General features: G+C 52.7%; 1 protein-coding gene across 1 annotated transcript in view; it reads left to right on the forward strand.

The window, feature by feature from the left end:
- Positions 1–19068, forward strand: part of Akna (AT-hook transcription factor) — a 38959-nt gene extending 19891 nt beyond the window's left edge. Inside the window, exons 7-22 of the mRNA XM_032903069.1 lie at positions 514–573; positions 3446–3570; positions 4000–4201; positions 5554–5714; positions 5821–6024; positions 6599–6818; positions 7738–7844; positions 8560–8768; positions 9409–9571; positions 11817–11993; positions 12240–12352; positions 12775–12921; positions 14319–14414; positions 15249–15365; positions 15603–15786; positions 17945–19068. Of these exons, the coding sequence (XP_032758960.1) occupies positions 514–573; positions 3446–3570; positions 4000–4201; positions 5554–5714; positions 5821–6024; positions 6599–6818; positions 7738–7844; positions 8560–8768; positions 9409–9571; positions 11817–11993; positions 12240–12352; positions 12775–12921; positions 14319–14414; positions 15249–15365; positions 15603–15786; positions 17945–18185 (2526 nt within the window). The 3' untranslated portion in view covers positions 18186–19068. The remainder of the gene's footprint in view (positions 1–513; positions 574–3445; positions 3571–3999; positions 4202–5553; positions 5715–5820; positions 6025–6598; positions 6819–7737; positions 7845–8559; positions 8769–9408; positions 9572–11816; positions 11994–12239; positions 12353–12774; positions 12922–14318; positions 14415–15248; positions 15366–15602; positions 15787–17944) is intronic.
- Positions 19069–19409: the final 341 nt, after the last annotated feature.

The following is a 19409-nucleotide window of genomic DNA, read 5'->3' on the forward strand; positions in this document are numbered from 1 at the left end:
AGACTGATACTGTGGAGTCCCCACAGCTGAAGTCTTTCTCCACCTTCAGAGGACTGAGCAGCTTCAGTGGAAACACAACCCTGTTTTATATAAGAGACTCAACGTCCCTGTGTTTTGATGGTTACTCCCTGTACAAATCCCAGGCAGCTCCCTTATCTTCATTGGCCCTGGAAATGGCCTCTGTATGTGGGAATATCCCATGAGTCATTGGTGGCCGCATACTGTTCCTCGGACAGCATGTGTGCTGATCCTCCCACCAGTCAGACTGCAGGAAATGCCCCTCATTGGTCTTCCTACACCTGAGTGCCCCTTCTAGATTTTTCCCAAGGCTGTCCTGCCCAAGGCTGGAGGTGGAATCTATTTCCAGGACCCACTCACTCCCTGCTGGGAAGATACCTCGCATTCTGAAGGCAGACCCAGCCCTTGCCACCAGAGCGCAGTGTGGCTGAGTGTGTGAGGGTCGCCACGGGGTCTGGATTCATAAAACATGCTTCTTTCCCTCCTACTGTCTAGGTGGAATCCTTCGAGGAACTGGTACTGGCCGGACACCTCCCACCCCAGGACCAAATCAAGGTACTGCTACCCAATGTGGATGCTGCACCAGCAGTAATCGGATAGCCTGTCCCCAGAGTTGAGTCTCTGAGCCCCCTTTTGCTAAAGGCAGGTGGCCGTGAACCAGAGCAGTGTCTCTCACAGAGGCTGAGACTATCTCCGACTTAGTGCCCCAGACAGATGCTTCCTGTGTCATGGCAGCCAGCCCTTGCCGAGCCGTGATGACTTACCAGGCAGTCTGGATATGTTATCACAGTTTTACCTCCTCCTCATAAACGCCCACCAGGGAGCTACAGTCATCTCGCCAGCCTAACTGATGAAGCAGAAGCCCAGAGAGAAACCGCACAGCCATGGACGGCAGAGCCCTGAGCTGGAGCTGCTGCCTCCCCAGTTGTGACCCCGGCCACTGTACCCCCAGGCTCCAGAAAGGGGCCTTTGCTTTCTTACCTACTTCCTAAAATTTGAAACCAAGGATAAATAGGAGAGGGGATCATTTTCCCGTCAAACCGTTGCACCATATATACTTGTTTTCTTTGGGTTCAGGTTTTAGGTAGTTATAGCCAGATATGTCCAATCTTTCCTGCTTCCGATCAGGGCCTGAGGAAGGTGCATGTGGGACCCCCAAACCTGGGAGCTTGTCCAGGGGAAGACTGGTTGCACAGCTTGGGTGAGATCAGGGTCCTTACAGAAATGGGAGAGACCCAGGAGGAGGACCTGTCCCCACTCCAGAATCTCTTCTGGGTCCCTCTCATTGGACAGAGACCCTGGAAGCCAATGGGGGAAAGGACCCTTGTGGGGCAGGGAAAAAGAGAAGCAGAAATCTAGCCTAGGGGAGCAGCTTCAGGACCCCAAAAAGTGTCACGGAGTGCTTGTTCCCCAGGTTCCAACAGGCACTGCAGCAATGTCCAGTCACAGCATGTGTGCCAGGCACTGTAGCATATCACGAAGGGGATCGGGGTCGCCCGGGAAAGCTAAATCCTTCCTTTGGGACTGGGCATTACCTCGGTTGGTAGAGTGCTTGCCTTGCAGGTGTGAAGTCCTGAGTTTAAGCCCGGCATTGTATGGAATTGGGCGTGTTGGTGGTACAGGTCTGTAATCCCGGCACTCGGGACATGGAGGCCAGAAGGTCAGGAGTTAATCCTCAGCTCCAAAAGGAGTTTTAGGCCAGCCTGGGCTATATAAGACCCTGTCTCAAAATTCCCTTTAAAATGTGAACACACACAGCAATCTTATTTATGCAAAACGGTTTAACGATTTCATTCACGTAGGCAACAATTAGTTTCATCTCCTTAACTCTTGGTCACTTCTTTATGTCACAAGTCTTTTGAATTCCTCTTTTCTAGTTCCTTTTGCTCTTTTTACAGTACTGGGCTCTGAACTAGGGTTTCGTGCCTGTGGGTTAGGCAAACATTCCACCACTGAGCTGTGTCCTCAGCCCTCTCTTTACTTTGCATCTTTAAATTTTTTATTATTAGCGTGTGTGCGTGTATGTGTGCGCGCGCCACATGTGTGTATTGTGTGTGTTATCTGTGTGCATGTACATGGTGCGCATGTGTGTTCTCTCTCTCTCTCTCTCTCTCTCTCTCTCTCTGTGTGTGTGTGTGTGTGTGTGTGTGTGTGACAGTATGGGGGCAGAGGTCAGGGGACAGCTTTGTGAGTCAGATTCCTCTTCTCACCTCTCCACAGGTTCCCAGGAATTGAATTCGGGTCACCAGGCCTGAGTGATAAGTGCTTTACCCACTGAGCCCTGTCAGTGCCCCCAACTTTGCATTTTTTGAGACAGGATCTCACTGGATTTCTCAGGCTGGCTTTGAGCTTGTCATCCTCCTGCCTCAAACTCTCACACAGATGACAGGCTTGTACCACCAGACTCTTTAGCCTGCACAGCACATCTGGGTTTATTCCTCCCACATGACTGCTGTGGTACTGCCCAGCCTCCACCTTGACTTTCCCAGTCCCTCCGAGCCTCTGCCTCCTCTTCTATGCCAGCATTTTTAGCTTTCACAAGTTACTGGGAACATGTGACTTTAGTCCTTGTTTGTCTTCACTTAGCGTAAGTCCTGTGCAGCCATCTTCATTCTACAAATGACAGTTTTAAAAGTGTCATTTTCTTCCTCTCTAGCCTCATCCCTCCATATCTAGGGACCCTGGGGGCTTCTGGGATATCAGACATGGCTGGAAACTACTTTCAAGATTCAATCGATTCCTAGGCTCCTATAGGAAGGAACTAGTAGGACAGAGGCCTACAGCCATACATTGATTAGATATATTTACATTGGCTGTGAGGGCCTAGCAGAGTTTGGGACCAGGAGCTCTGGGCACAGTGGCCTGAGAGACAAGTCTTGCCTGTACAGCTTGCTCACTTACTGTGTGGGTTTCAACAACTTAAACATTTTTTTGTGCTATGATGGCAAATTCTCTCTCTCACTGCAATTCTGCTGGAGCAGAAATGAATGCAGAACGCTTTATCTAATGGACACCATGTCAGCCCATAGTGTGAGGTGCTAATACGATCTGCCCTCACCATCCGTAAGGACTGGGGGAAAGGGTGATTTTACTTTCTGAATGGCATGGGTTTCGCATCAGGAGTGAAGATCCCTATGGGGACACAGTGGTATGGGACATTTGCTGCTGCCATGACCAGGAGCCATGAGGTCCTGAGGTCTACCCAAGAAGAGCAGTGATGTCTGGGCTGGTTCCTAGGCTTTAAGTGTTGGATGGCAGAGAGCTCCATCTGGAGAGAAGCCTCCAGAGGTGCTCAGCCCAGCCTCTGTTTCTCAAGCTTCACGTGAGCCCCACAGTCCCCCCCCCCAACCCAGGAGCCACTTGTCCATTGTATGAGCATGAAGCCTCTAAAGCAAGGCACTCAAAGCTCTTGGCCCTTGTGTTTCAGAGCTTGGAGCAACTGAGGGCAGCCCACATGGCCCTAGAGGCAGAGTACGTGCAGGCCTGCGGAGAAGACCTGGACCCTCAGCTTGATGCCTCCCAGGGGAGTCCCAGGACTCTCAACCTCTGCAGGTAGGTGCTGGACAGACAGGCCCAGGAGGATAGGACAGGACAGGACAGGCCCCTGGTTCTGTCCATCTCCAGGAAGGAGACATTTCACACCTTTCATTGTGTCACAGGGACATAGGAGTCCCTGTCCTAGTGAGCAACAAGTCTAGGGCTGAGAATCCAGTCCCTTGAGATACATTTTGCAGATCAGAACTGTAGAGCCTGTCACCAGAGGAAACTGAGGCCAGAGGAAACTGGAGCCCACTTAGAGTCACACAGCATTGGGATGGCAGAGGGCACTGAGCTGAGGCCTCCTGGCTCCCACTGGAGCTTAATCATCTTGCTATCGAAGTTCTTGGTGGCCATCTATGAATGGCTTATGTGGACACTGAGAGGACACCCCTAAGGTCTCCAATTTGACACTTTCACCATGCTGATATTTCTTCCTTTAAGGGAGCTGGAAGCAGAGATATACCACCTGGGACAGCGCCTGGAAGAGCTGCAGGACCATATAGACCAGACCCAAGCAGAGCCACAGCCATGCGGGACAGACCTGCAGGACAGCACCCCAACCATACCCTTCCAGCCCCAGCCAGCTCACCTACCCATGCCTTCAGGACCAGTCTCCCCGCCAGATGTGCAAACCTACCAGGAGGTACTGCTCTGCCCAATCGCACTGGTGCAGTCCCCACCTGCTTCTTATTCATTGCATGTTACATTTCTTCACTATATATTTAGGGAGTGTGTGCCATATTCTAGGCCCCGTGACACACGGTGGGGCTGCAGTGGGGACAGAAGGTGGAGAAGGTGACCTCTGCCCTTACGGAGTTTTCTGAATACAGGAACTAGTTGTAGAGTTATTATTATTTTGATAGCATGTTGAAAGAGAAATACAGACTGGAAGTGAACGGAGGGCACTGGAACTGACTAGGCAGGGACATAAGCTGTCTCTGAAGAAGTGGCGTTTAAATGAGATGGGAGAGTAAGTAGGAACTGTTCAATGCCCGGGACACATCATTCAGTAGAAAGTGAGTGGGTTTTATGGTCTGCCATGTTGCTGGAGGCTCCAGCATGGGTCTTGTGATGCAGGAGCTTGTGGTTCATGTCACAATTAGACCCTCCCTGGGTCTTCAGTAGAGGGTGGCAGTAGGCACTTGTGGGTCAACCAATATGATGCTGGGAAGTGACAGGGTAGAGGGGGAGATGAGTACATGAACTTAGACAAGGTTCAAGGGTTCATTTGATCTGACTTGGATGACAGTGAGAGAGAAGACAGCCAGTTGGCTCCCTGGGCCCCAGCCTGAAGCGAGGTACAAGGGGTGTGGGTGCTTACAAAGCTAAGACACCAGACACAGTCTCTGTGTGGAGCGTGCTTTTGACAGAGCTCTTTCTCCACATCATGGTGTTAAGGGACAGCCACTCTCTCCCTTGGGTGGACGAGCTATGGTCACATAGATGGCAGTGGTGGCAGTTCTGTGTCCCTAAGCTCCTGCTCTTGGCCCCTGGGGACTGGCGTGCTGCTGCTGAGCAGGATTGAGCTAGTGCATTAGGAGAGTGGGTGAGAAGGCTGGCCCTGAAGGTTGGGGACTTACCCTTAGCCTTGCCCAGTAGGCAGAACAACCCTGGCAGATGGCATTCCCTGTGCTGACAGGAAGCCTGAGTGTCCAGGCCACAGGGGAAGGTGAGCACAGGTGCCTCTGGCAGGCAGACGGCCCTGGCTTTGGTATGGCTTTAGCATACCACACCAGCTTCAATTTCTGCATGAAGTGTGTTTTGGGACACCGAGGAGAAGTTTTGTCTGTAATATGCCTGGCAGGCACCAAGAGCTCAGTTCCCAGCAGTCAGCCATGAAGACCCTACAGTCTTCACAGGGTCTCACACACATGAACGAATGGCAGGAAATAGGCCAAGGAGTTCACTGTCTCCTGCTCTTCGGCGTGCGGCATGAGATGCAGAGGCAGATGCTCAGAGTGATGGTTAACCTCTGTCCCCCACTTCCTTGGCCAGCCTGTCACCGCCACCACTTCCCCTGGAAACTCCTGCATGCTCCCCATGCCCAAGGAGGTAAACCTGGGCATCAGGACAGAGGGAAGCCCAAGAGGTCTCCTGGTCCCACTCAAGGACAGGAAGCTTCAGGCGGAGCAGGACTTCCATGGCCTTCTGGAGAGGTGAGTGTGCATAGGAAGAAGACATTGTCCACTGCTGGGCTGGCCACTCTGGGTCTTGCTTGTCCCCGCGGGCACAGGTGATACCCTCCTGGGCATCCTCCTGCAGATACCTCAGTGTGAAGTCCCTCCCTGAAGCCTTGAGGGTTGAAGACGAGGAGGACCCGGAGGAGGAGGAGGAAGAGCAGCAGGATCACTCTGACACCTTGAAAGTTGATGGTTCAGCTGCAGCTCCAGGAAAAACAGAAGCCAGGAGGGCATCACCAGGACAGCACCCAGCACAGGCTGAGGAAAGACACAGGGCTGCTATCCAGTAAGTCGCCGGCCTCTGTCACAAACGCCAGTGTCCCACAAGGAGGTGGCCATTGGCAGCGCAAGCAAAAGAGTTAGGGAGGTGGCTCAGTAGTAGAGTGGAGCATTGTCCAGCATGCTCTGAGTTCAAGTCCCATTTCAGGGGGATAAAAAGTATCCAACCTGTATAGTGTTTCTTACATTATTTTCAAAGTTAGTTTCTATTTGTAACACAGTATTTCCACCTTCCATTTATAATAACATTGTCTTTTGAGTCAGTGGAGTCTGTGCAACTAGCTAATGTAGGAAGGGGGGTATGGGAGCCCTTAGACTCTGAGTCACATCCCTCAGGGTATTTCTGCTACCGTGTGCCGGGAGGTTATTTTGGCTTCCCACATTTCAGTTAGAAGAAGTACGAGGCTCAGAGATGGAAAGTGCTACCCAAGGTCATGCAGCTAGGTGACAGAGCCAGGACGCATCTACAGGGATGTGTGTCTGATGCCAGAGCTTGCCCCTGGACTGGTGCTGAGCCCCAAGTCTAGGTCACCTGGCTCACATGGGGGTTCAGAAACTCTGTTTCTTTCCTTCCCTGATAGGGAGGATGAGGAACAGATGGTATCTATGAAGTCATCAAACTTCCAGCCATCCATGGCCAGAAATAGATACACGCCAGTCCTGGATACAGCTGGAGTGGCTCAAGGGGGCACCAAACCCATGCCATCACATCAGAGCAGTCTGACCAGCCTGGAAGAGAGCAGGCCCTCAGATCTCCTCCCTCGCAAAGCCCTGCTTCGGGCTGGTGGGCCCCACACTGAGGTGAGTGTGCCTGTGGGGTGGTCAGAAGGTTCTCCTGGTGTCTGAGCTCTGTTCCTGGTCTTTACTCTCACTGGCTCTTTTCATGTGTGCCCCCTTCTTGCACGACACTGCTCCTGTTTCTGCAGCCATAAAGCCTGCCCATCAGTCAGCATTCGAACCCAATGCCACCTGTCCTCTGCTAACATCCTCCCTCCAGAGCTGTGGCTTGTGCCCGTATGTCAGTGCATCAGAGCTGGGACCTGGTTTCTAACCGTACCATTGTACCTGCAAGTGGTAATTCTCGAATTGTTGCAGGGGTGAAAAGCCACAGACAAAATACCACTGAGGCTGTGTATTTTCGTGCATGCATGTGTATGCACATGTACACAAACTGCACACAACGAACATGTCTATACCTGCATACACATGCACACCTATGCACACAATGCATGCCTACACATATGCAAATACATGTGTGCATGCATGTACAGTGAACATCGACAGAGTACTATAGTTCTGAGGAACTTATACTTGGCAGTCTCTGCATTAGACTTGAGAAAACTGAGGGGCGGGGCACCCTCATCCCTCACATGTTCCCTGAGTCATGTGCTGGCATGTGCATGGTGACGGTTACCCTAGGCATCTCTACAGCACACGGAACTGCCTGAAAAAAAAATGCACTGGGTTAACGCTTTCTCCTTCTCCTCTTCCTACACCTTGCAGGCCTTAGCATCTCTCCCAAGAGCCCAGATGGAGCCCAGTCCTCAGGGCAGCCAGGCCTGCTCAGTGTCCGCTTGGGACAGAGTTGTATACTAGCTTGGTGTGGGGTCAGACAGCACCGGGGTCTTGGAGCCCCAGGAACATGAGGCCAGGATCTGGGAAGGGCTTCCCAGTGCACAGGAATACTTGTCTCAGATGTAAAGGCAGTGGTCTGTTCTAGGAGCCCTGGATGGTGTCTCCAGAGACAGACAGTGGCTTCGTGGGTTCAGAAACCAGCATTGTGTCACCCTTTACCCAGACCCCAGAGCACCAGATCTCCCATATCAGGTATGAGACATCTTGGAATCTGGGACATCTTGGAATGTAAATGTCTGTGGTAGCCCAGAACGGGGGCCAATGATCTCAGCATCTGTGCACCCTCACTTCAACCACAGTGATGGGTCCCATTCCTGTCATGCTGACAGAGAGCCTCAGAGAACAAAACTGACTTCCTGAATATCGCTCAGCCCATTTGCAACTGTTGGGGTATGTTTTTAAACTAAGCAAGGGCAGGAGTGAATGGAGTGCAGAGTGCGCAGATGGAGCCATCAGGGAGGGTGATGTGAGAAGACAGATGACTAGAGCATCAGGGTGGCTGGTGGAGAGAGACCAGAAGGAACTCAAGGGAAAGCCGAGGGTGGGGAAGCTCTGCAGGAAAGGAACGTGGTGAGGTCACCAGGGTGACTGATGATCCTCAGGGTGAGTCACTGGTCACCCGGAAGCCCACTTAGCAACTCAGGTGTGCCCATGAGGAAAGGTCTGGAAATGTCAGGAATGGACAGAGCTTCTGTCCTTCCCTATACAGCTGACAGGCGCACTGTGACACACATGTGAGAACAAGGAAGCTCCAGATGAGGCTGTCCTCGGTCCTCAGATGTACTGAGATGCTGGAGATGTGCAGCCCTAAGGCTGAGAGTTCAAGCCTCAACACACGAGGGGCATGGGTACCATGTCTTGAGTCCTTTCTGCCTAACCTCAATGTCCCTCCTCCCCTGGCCTCCAGCACCCCAGGCCCATCAGCTCAACACCTCACTGTCTCTGCCCCTGGTGACGGGACCTCCCATCCCAAGGTTAAGGGACCCGTGGTTCCCAGAAGAGCCACTGAGGCTGGCATACCCAGAAGCCTAACCCAGCGGCATCACTCCAGCCTGAGCTCTCTCCGGAGAGGGGCACAGAGCTGCCACCTAGAGGAGACACCAGTGGCTAAGATAGGTAAGTGGGGAGTCTGGATAGGCTGCTGCCTGGGGGAACCCAATGGAGCGTCAGACAGACAGCCTTGACTTCAGGATGTGAGATAGCATGGAGGCTCACCACAGGGATTAAAGATTGGGATTACAGACAGGGAGACGGGAGAGACGCTTTCAGCTGGTGAAGCACCTTGCAGGCATAAGGAACTGAGTTTGATTCCCAAGAACCTAGGTAAAAAGGCAAGCGACTACTATTTGTAATTCCAGTGCTGGGGAGGCAAAGATAGGTGGATTACAGGGGCACTCTGCTCAGCTAGTCCAGCCAAATCGGCAGCCCCAGGACGGTTAGAGAGCCTTCCTCAGAAAATCAAACAAAACAGCAACAAAGAGGGACTGGGAAGAGAGTAATTGGTCAAGAGCTCTTACTGCTTTTGCAGAAGATCTGAGTTCTTAGCATCTCCATTAGGCTCTAAGAAGTGCCTATATCTCCGACCCCAGGAGCCGGAAGGACATCAGCAGCTCACACACGCGTGCGCATGCGCACGGGCTCACACGCATGCGCACATTCATCTTCCCGCCTCTTCTTTGCACATCACCCCTCCCATTAGCTGAAGCTCCCAGGCTCATTTCCTGCTGCTCATGTTGGCTTTCCTCTGCCTCTCTAGCCGTTCCCAGGTCTGAGTTCAAGAGACAGAAGCAGATTTCCAAACAGCACCTTCCTAGTGGAACAACCAGCCCCGACTCTGCCCCAGCTCCCACAGCTGCCTCCATGCCGCATGGGTCAGCAGAGAGCACGGCCAACCTCCTCCTCACCAGGACAGAGCGCGAGTAAGTGGGCTGGAAAGTGGAGGAGGCTAAAGGCCATGGCAGTGCTCCTGACTTATACATTCAAGGTACCGGTGCCGTAGCCCGACGTGTCTGGGTCTTGCTTCCTAGCTCAGTACTGCTTTATGGGACTTCATGGTACTGAGGTCAGGAACTCTTATTTAGCTACTGGGAGATGATCAGCAGGTGCATCTTCCTGACTCTGAGACCTTCCCACTCCAGTACCCCTGCCCTGTAACATCTGCATTCCCAATCAATATCAAGCTAGGCATGGGGGCCATGCCCCTGTAATTCCAATACCTGAGAGGCAGAGTTGGGAGGATTATGGGTTCTACACAGGCCTGGGCTAGACGGTGAAAGCCTGTCACCTCTCAGCAGCTTTCTGCTGAGGTCCTTCCTTGACTGAATAGAAGCCCCTCTGCTAGGAGGGAACACACTGGGATTGAGGCTACCCTGGCCAGTGTAGCCATGCCTGTTGCTGTGTGCACAGTTCTGACCAGCAGCTGTTGTTTCGTGTCATGGTCTGAACTGAATCTGTCTACTCCTGAGGTCTGTGGACCTCAGTGTAGTTGTGCATGTGTGCATGTGTGATAGAGAGAGAGACTAGCTTAGAGAATAATGCATGGCTATGTGAAGGCTCAGAAAGGCATGTCACTGTTGTGCTTTATAAGTTCCCTAGCTGTCACTGGGGTCAGTACAGAGGCCAAGGGGTAGAGGCCAAGGATGCCTTAACAGGGGAAAGGTGACCCTGGACTGAGGAAAGGAGGGGCATTATTAAAGAAAAATTGTTGTGTGGCTTGTTGCTGTGCTGGTGCACAGTGGGGATCAGTGGTCATTAAGCCTGGAGGTTTGTTGGGGAAGGCGGACCTGAAGGACTCTGACAATGGCTGTTTGGCTGATTGCCGGTTCTTGGGTGGGGTCAGGATAGAATCTGCAGAGAAAGATGAGCAGCAGTCCCTGAAACTAAAGTGTTAAGTCAGGAAGCCCAAGAGCCTGACAGATCCAGCCATAGGACAGATGACACCCCAGGCTGTGTTCCAGTCCCAGGCTAGGAAGCCAAGCTGTGTCCCAGGACTAACCAGCTGCTGGGAGGTCTCCTCCTCCTGCAGCTACCATAGCTCCTGGCTCTGCCTTGGAAACCCCAGCAAGCATCTCCCTGGGGATCACCAAGGAGATCCATGCTCAGTGTACACACAACTTGCTTGGACATGACTAGAGCGAGGTCCCCAAGCTTCCCTGAGCGGTCACCACACAGGGTTTGTTTGTAGGGAGCACCAAGAGTCCAGGGATCCTGAGGGAAGTCCCCAGCCTGGGTACCTCACACAGAATGGCTGCAGAGCCCACCTCCACCCGAACGATGGTGCTGCCAAGCCCAGCCTCCAGTGGTGCTCCTTACATGCGGTCTGTGTTGGGGCGTTGGTTGGTTTGTCCCCGGCAGTACTGGCAAAGCCCATAGGGCTGAGAGCTATTGAGGCAGGGGCCTAGTAGGCCAGAACAGGCAACTTTACTCCCTTTGGGCAGGAGGTGGGACTGTGTCTAGAGGTCTCATGGGGGTCCAGCAGATAGCCTAGCTGACACCTTCATCTTCCATCCGGCTCAGTCCAGAGCACCCAGAAGCATGGAGGCGTTCCTTGTCCACCCCAGAACCCTCAGCTCTCTCCCTCCGGAAGCCTGAGTTCAGGAATGTTCCCCAGCATCTGATATGTCTGGGGTTATGGGATGGGATTCTTATCTTGCCTGCCTGTGGGTCAGGGCTGGGGAGGCAAAAGCAGGGCACAAGTGTCTTCTGCTGTCCATAGCCACAAACTGTAGGAATATCTGCAGGGATAGGAGGGAGAGCCCTGCTTAGACAGTTACAGCTTCTGACGGAAGGTAGGGAAGGCAGGGCAGTCCTGACCCAGGCAGGATAGGATGGAAAGTCTTCAAATGTTTGTTTGTGTTGCTATGTAACCCAGGTTGGACTTGAACTTGTGGTAATCCTCCTGCCTCAGTTTCCAAACCAGATTCAGTGTTTTCTATTCCTAGTCACTGTATTGAGTGGCTGAGCTTGCATGCTAGGAGGGTCGCCCTCACAGGTAAGTTTACCCAGATGTGCTTGTGGAATATGAACTCAGAAAGGAGTCCAGGTGTGACTGGAGTGGACAACCTGATCCTGTGTCTGCAGACACAAGCCACCTCACCCAGGAAACGCTGGGGTCCCGATAGCTCTGTTAGTTGCTCAGATGTTCTTGTTTCTGTCTCTTCACAGCCAGGCCATCAAGGATCTGCAGGCAGAGGTGTCACGGCTCCGCCTACAACTGGAGGACAGCCTGCACCGGCCACGCCCAGACAGCCCAGCTTGTGTGGCTCCTGCTTTCAACCGCTCCACCCAGACCCGGAAAAAGCTGGTGGATTCCTCACCCTCCTGGGGCTCCCGCTATGGCAGGTAGAAGCCCCACCCCCAGCACCTACCTCCGTTCCCTATGGAGTCTCTAGTCTCTGGCTCTCTGGACACACAGACTCAGACACCACACACACCGCCTCTCTCCAGCCCAGTGGTCATTGGTCCGTTCTTATGCTTTTCTTTACCTGTATTTAGTTTATGTGCAGAGGTGCACACATGCCAGGGTCATCTGTGGAGGCTGCCACCAAAACCTCATCCAGTGACGTCATCTCTCTTCTGTGTCACTAGTAAATCCACAGAGAGGCTGTTTGGGGAGCCTAGTGGTGCAGAGCCAGCTGAGCCAATGGGAAGAAGGCGAGTCAGGTCCTCCTCGGTGCCTCGGGATGTGCCCAGACTGTCAAGTAAGTGACGGGAGAGCCGAGACCAGGGCCGGTTTCTAGTCAGTGTGTTGGCTCTGTGGTCAGGGAACCTAGAGAAGCCTGGAGAGGGTCTTCAGTATGTACGTTCAGAGCTGCTGTTGTGCTCTGGGACAAAGCACATCTTTAGTCCTAGCCCCTTAGACTCTGCCGTTATGATTGATGGGGTCGAGGGTTTTGTATAGATGGCCACCAGCCTCCGTTGCAAATGGGATCTATGCTTTGCTGAAGACAGTGCAGCAGAGAGCGCAGGCTCATCACCGGCAGAGCAGCGCTGTGGACTTTGTCCCTTGGTCAGATAAAGCGACAGCAAACCACATGGAAATAGCAGTGTCTACCTCTTGGGGTTGTCACACAGGCGTGTGAGCCCCTCACCTGCCCCATCTGAGGCTCCCTTTCCACCACAGGCTCTGAATCTGAATCGCCTGCCCCTCGGCTATCATCTGAGAAGAGCAGAACATTTGAGGAGCATCCCCAGGCTGCCCAGTGGGGGACGAGACCACTGGGCAGCACGAAGCGGAGGGAAAGAGTCTCCTTCCGGGGTCAATACACAGGTGAGCTTGTGCACACTCAACAAACGCTCAACCAGGGAGCACCGTGCTCAGCCCTCGGCTTATATTTACCTTGTTTATGTGCACGTGTATAAGCATGTTTGTGTGCATGGGCACATGGGTACATGCTGTGTGTACATGCGTGTCCTCATATGTCTGCTGTGTTTCCTGGTCACTCTCCACTTTATTTACTGAGGCAGTGTCTTCGCCCGGGTCTCTATTGCTGTGATGATACACCATGACCAAAAATCAAATTGGAGAGGACAGGCTGTTCATCCCCCCAAAAGGAAGAATGGAAGGCAGTCAGGACAGGAACTCAAGCAGGGCAGGAACCTGGAGACAGGAGCTGATGCAGAGGCCATGGAGGAGTGCTGCTTACTGGCTTGCTTGCTCCTTATGGCTTGCTCAGCCTGCTTATAGAACCCAGGACCATGGCACCACTCACCATGGCCTGGGCCCTCTCCCATCAATCACTAATGAAGAGAATATGTGTTATAGTGTGATCTTATGGAGCAATTTTCTCAGTTAAGTGTCCTTCCTCTCTGATGACTTTAGCCCATGTCAAGTTGACACAAAACCAATCATCCAGTACAGGCAAGATCTCTGACTGAACCCAAATCTCACCAATTCAGGTAGTTCAGGTGGCTGTCTCGCCCTGGGTGTCCATCTCTCTCTCCGATCCCCTGCCTTCTGAGTGGTCGGATTACAGATGGTCGCTGTACCACCCACCTTTTATGTGCGTGCCAAGGATCCAAACTCTGGCCTTCACATGGGTGTTGTAAGCACCAGGTCATCTGTCCAGTTTAGCCCTTGGTTTTGGTTTTGGTTTTTATTAAGTAGCCCAAACTGGTTAGAGACTCAGAGCATATTCAGCTCTGTCCAGTGGGATTTGAGGAGCTCAAGACCACGCTGCAACTAGCCAGATATCTTGTAGTGCTGAGAACTTTCTATGGCTGCCAATACAGAGCTGTCCTTGCCACTGTCCTAGAAATTGGCCCTCCGATGGCCCCTTTTCCAGCTGTTTAGAGCCCAAGGAGAGAATCTGCTGATCCCTCAACTGAGCCTGGGGCAAGAAAGGGACAGTGATGACTCCTAACTCATGACGCCAGTCCTGACATTTCTGCCTCTGCTGGCCCTGCTAATCGCTCCCACAGGGCAAGAACTGGGAGCTACTTCTAGAGCAGAGATGCAACGAGGAACATGGAGAGGGCAGTAGTAAACGGGCATCTGTGTTCTTCTGTATATACGTGTGCACACGTGTGCAATGGGTGCATCTGTGGAGTGTGCGTTCACATGTACACAGGAGATAGGCAGAGAGCAACTAGTGAAACCACTGGGAGAGAAAAGAGACAATTAAACTGGTCCCAAGTCCACCCTGATCTTTCTGGATTCTTCTCCAGGCCAGGAGTACCACATTCTGTCCCCAAAAACCAACCTGAAGGACAGTGGCACAGCCTCCTGTCCCCACTGCCAGCCCATTAGGACCCAGGATACAGGTAAGAGACAGCGTTTTGTTCAGCAGAGGCTTAAGGCTCTCCCTGCTGGGAGTTTTTATTAGAGCTGAACATGGACTGTGTTATGAGGGGAGAGTAACTTGCTCAAGGGCACACAGCTCACAAGTGGTAGAGCCAGTATTTGAACTCAGGTCTTCAAGCTCCAGAGCACTGGCCCCTCACCACCATGGATTAATGTCCTGACAGACTTTCCAATTCACTCATTCACTCTCTTGCTCAGTGCCTACCAATATTGTCTCCAAGGAGCCAGCATCAAAGCAGAGTGGTCAGGGCAAACAGAGACCAAGGGTTTGGGGGGCTTCCCGGAGGGTGTGCTGGCCAAGTTTGGCCTGGAAAGCAAGTGGACACCTCTGATGCTCAGGCAGGGGTGACGCTGGATATCTACAGCAATGAGTACCATGATCCCTGCTGTGGACTGTTCCTTTGACCCCCCACTGACCCTGGCTTCCCTGTTCTGGGCTCCCATGAACACACTGAGACTGTCTCAATGGCAAAATGGGCTTATCATCTGGAAGGCCTGGGCAGATCAGACAACTTCCCTTGACAAAGTACTGCCTCGTGGAGCCTCTGTCTCCTTGGATGTAGAGGAGAGATGGGCAGAGTAGCTAACCCCATGAGCTGTTAGGCACTGTGGGGTATACATAAATACATAAAGTCATCAGTTGCCGGCGTGTGATCAGTGCCTGCTCATACCATCATGGTTGCTGTCCACAGTGTCCTCAGCAGACAGCCTGGGTGGTCTGCAGGGGACCCAGGTCTGATAATATAGATGTCAATCATCGTCGGCAGACCTCCCTCTTGTCTCTTCCCTTCCAGGCAGTGCTGTCTCTAGAGAGCCACTGGGATCATCTGCTGCTGACACCCTCCGCTGTTCCCTGTGTGGTGGAGTCAAGCCCTCTGCAGAAGCAGATGGCCCCAGCTCAGCCCCCTCAGGTAGGAATGAGCGCTCAGCGTCTTCCTCCAGTCATGGGCTTGGCCAGACCTTAAGGATGCTGTAAGCTCCGCTCGAGCAAAATAAATGGAGCAGAGGAGCGACATCCCAGAGGGATGCCCTGCCTGGAGTGGCCCCTACTGCCCAGTGGCCACAAGTGGAGGGGCGACTGGCTGACCCACCGTGCTTGGCCGCCCACGTCCTCACACAATGTCTCTGTGTCCTTCCTTCCCTTACAGAGAAGAACACCCCCCAGAAACCTGCACCTTCTACCCCCAGCCTCAAGCGGAAGAAGAGGCAGACGGACTCGCCAGTGCGAATGCTCCCTGGACTCTGGTACCTGGCTGCTGCACCCCCAGCCCCAGCCCCACCAGCCTTGGCCTACATCTCGGCTCCCATTATGCCTTATCCACCACCCACTGTGTGAGTCTTCCCTCCCAGCTGCCCCATGCTCCCCGAGTTCCTGCAAAAACCAGCACTGTTGCATCATGTCAGGGGGCTGTGAGCCAGGGGCAGTGCCTTCCTCTAGTGTATCCATATGGGAAATGGAATACAAGCCTGACATTCATGAAGTCATTCAACAAACTCTTACGGGGCAGACTGCTGGGTGTTTAGGGACCCAGTGGTAAACTAGTCTAGCAAGAAGGCCCTGTCTCTGGAGTTACAAGTTGCCAAGGACCTAGAACCCTGAGCCATCTTTCTCTCCTAGTGAGTAAGCCTGTAATAAGATGTGAGTGTGAGTGTGCGTGTGTGTGTGTGTGTGTGTGTGTGCACACGCGTGTGCACGTGCGCATAAGTGTAGTTTCTATTTTTTCCCCTTTCTTTTTATTAATTGACTCTCATTAGTGGAATGGTTTTGGATTTAGGAGAATTGAGTGTATACTACACAGTTCTCCTACACACTGTACCTCCCCCACAACCTATTCCGATGTCTGTGTTCATACGCAAACCTCTCTCTATGGGAAAATCAACTTGAATGCTTTAGTATTAACTGAAGCTTGCTGTTTTCCTCTAGCATCCTTGATTTAGACCTGATGCCCTTTCCATTCGGGGGCACCATCCAGGATCCCCTACATTTCATTGGCAACTTGGGCTGCTCTTGGTGATGGCAACTGCTCCATATTGCCCCGTCTCTGTGACTTTGGCATGCAGTGGGCACCAGCTAGATGAATTTGGGCTTGAACACTACCTACCAAAAAGTGGAGAGTAGGCATGGCAGTCTGGTGACATTTCAGGGATGGCTGTACAAGAATCCCCTCTCTTATGACTGCTGTGGCTAAGGCAGGGGACTGCTTCTTTAAGCCTCAGTTTCCCTTTCTGTTCAATGGGGGAGTGGCTCTGCTAGGTCCTGACGTGTGAGGATTAAGTTAGACACTGCCAAGACCCCACTTGGATCTTTGTGGAGTCTGTCCTGTGACTCTGGGAAGTATCATGACTGACTAAATGGAACCCTAGCCATCTTCCCAAACCCCTTTCTAGTTTTAACTGTTGCTAGCTACTTCAGCCTCAGTTTCTTGCACTGTAAAGTGGGTCTGTTGGGATGCAGTGTTACCAATAGATAGTCTGCCTCTGTGGTTAACGGGGTGGTAGTTGTCTCTATGGCAACTGATGCCAGCAGGAAGGGAAACCAGGGCACCAGCAGGCATCAGGCCTGAGGTACATTTTCCTCTGCCTTCTTGCTTGAGTCTTGGTGGGTGCTTAGGGGCAGCCTTGCTTCATGTCCAGACCCTGACTCACATGGCACGGACATCTGGCATGGGTCTCCTGTCCTTGGGCAGGGGAGATTTGGTGCCATTTAGCAGCCTTATGGGAGCCTCAAGGCAGACTTTACAGTCTGCGCCTAAGGATGAGCTCACCAGGGTGTGGTGGCCCCATGGAAGGGGCAGTTAAGTGACCAGCACTTGGAGAATGACTTTGGGCTAATCACTTTGGCTCTCTGGCCTGTTTCTTCTTCTGAGAAATGGATGCTTCAGGTATTGTTAGAACAAACCACACTTCAGGTTTTCCTGTCTGGACAGCAGGACTGAGCTTGCCCCATGGTTGAACTAGAAATTGCAGTGGTGCTATGCTGCCACCTGCTGGCCAGATGCAGCCCTGCAGCTCTCTGAGGCTCTGTAATCCAGTGCTGTCAGCATCTGCCCAGGAAAGTTTGGAACTCAGAGACCAAGCTCTCAGATGAGCTGCAAGTATGGACGCCACAGGAGCCCAGGTTCTCCCTCAAGGAGGGAGTGTGAGATGCTCTGCTACCTCCAGCAAGCTCAGTCATTTGATTTAGAGCTCTCCATCAGCATCTGCCACTTGCAGATTAGAGAATGTTCCAGACACTGAACACTGCAATCCCGTATGCACACACAGGGTGGTCTGTAAGTGACCACGTGTCCGAGGGTGGTGTGAACTAGTTGTGCCTACACCTGCTCCTGGGCAGGCACTCACACATATACTGTCCTTCATCCCGCCAAGTTTGTTTCTCCACATGGGCGTTGGACAGGAGAGGAGACAGCAGGTTGTACAGTAGACATGGAACCCGTAGCCAGTGGCTTTGCCTGACTTGCCATATCACATGCTCTTCCTTTCTCCCCAGGTACTATGCAACCCCAGCACCTACCTCAGTCCACACAGCTTCCCCACAGCCTGCTCAGGGACCTCGGAGAACCCGGCACTCTGTCCAGCTGGGTCTGAATGACCTGGAGGATCTGCAGGCTGCCCTCAGGGAGGCTGCACGGGCTGCTGAGAACGTCCGCTCCACCACCCGCCAGCTGAGCCACTCCCTGTCTGCAGACCTGCGCCATGCCCGTAGCCTGAGAGGCTCCTGCCTCTTCTGACTCCCTGCAGTCTCCGAGACCCAGTAGGCAGGCAGGCGCTGTTTCCCGGTCAACAGTCTCCTGGTACCACTGATGCCCGGAAGATGTCATGCCCTCCTCCCCAGGAGTGCCATCTGCCTGGTTCATGTGGCGTGTTTAAAGTGGAAAGACATTGGCCTGGTCAGGAGTGGATGAATGTCCAGGGGTCAGCTCTGTCTAACAGGCAGGCATAGTGGCCATAGCTCCCTCTGTCCAGTCAGAGCCTCTGACTCTCCTCATTGTCTCCTGCCCATGTGCTTCTGCAGCTGATAATATGGCTCTTCCTGGACAGAATGTCCTTGCACTGGGGAGCTAACTTGAGCTTGGACCCATCTCAGAAGGCCAGAGAGGACAAGAGAAGGTTGGGGTCTCTGAAGCATTTTGGTCACTGCCTGTAGTAGGCACTCGGAGCAGGCACTATCAGGAAGAACCAGTTAGGGACTTTGTTCCTAGTAACTAGTGGGCAGGGGTAGTACTTGGGGACCCGTAAATGTCTTGTGACAGAGGCCTCAGATGACACATGCCAAGCTCTTCTGTGGTTACAGTTTTTCCCATGAGTCCACAGAGTACAGCAACTCATGTAGGGCCAGGACGTACCCAGCAGCCTCAGACCTTCCCACTATGTCTTTGGATTTTGTTAGCATCCACTAGAGGACCAAGCTACCTGCCAGGCCCTGGCTTAAGACCGAGAGACCAGGCCAGCACCCCTTCCCCCGTCCCATAGCAGAGTGACCTCAACATTTCTGGGATGTGTGTGTTATCACAGATTGTTTATATATTTGAGGCATTTAAAAATCTATTTTTGTTATAAAAGCAAATGAAGGAAAATAAATAATGAACTTAAGAAGGGGAAAAGAAATCCCCAGCCACCCGTGTCTGTGCTGTGTATTGGGAGCTATGGTCTCTAAAGTGAGGGTGCGGTTAGGGAAGTGGGTGTCCAGCCGAGGCCCCCCCAGGGTGCTCGCTGCATATCAGTCCAGAGTCTGCTCACCCCTCTGACATCGGTCTGTCATGTCTTTTCCTGTCCCTTGCCTGGAGAGACCAGAGAAGCAAAGACCTTCATGAATCCCCAGGCCAGAAATGGTGGGAGACAGTCAACAAGAGAGTGTCTGACAAAGCCCCAAGCCAGAGTCTCCTCCCAGAGCAGACAGCACCCTGGGCCTATGGCCAGCTTAACCCTGGGCCTGCATGTGGCATCGATCCACC

The sequence above is a fragment of the Rattus rattus genome, chromosome 1, assembly GCF_011064425.1.
Source record: "Rattus rattus isolate New Zealand chromosome 1, Rrattus_CSIRO_v1, whole genome shotgun sequence".
Classification (NCBI taxonomy): Eukaryota; Metazoa; Chordata; class Mammalia; order Rodentia; family Muridae; genus Rattus; species Rattus rattus.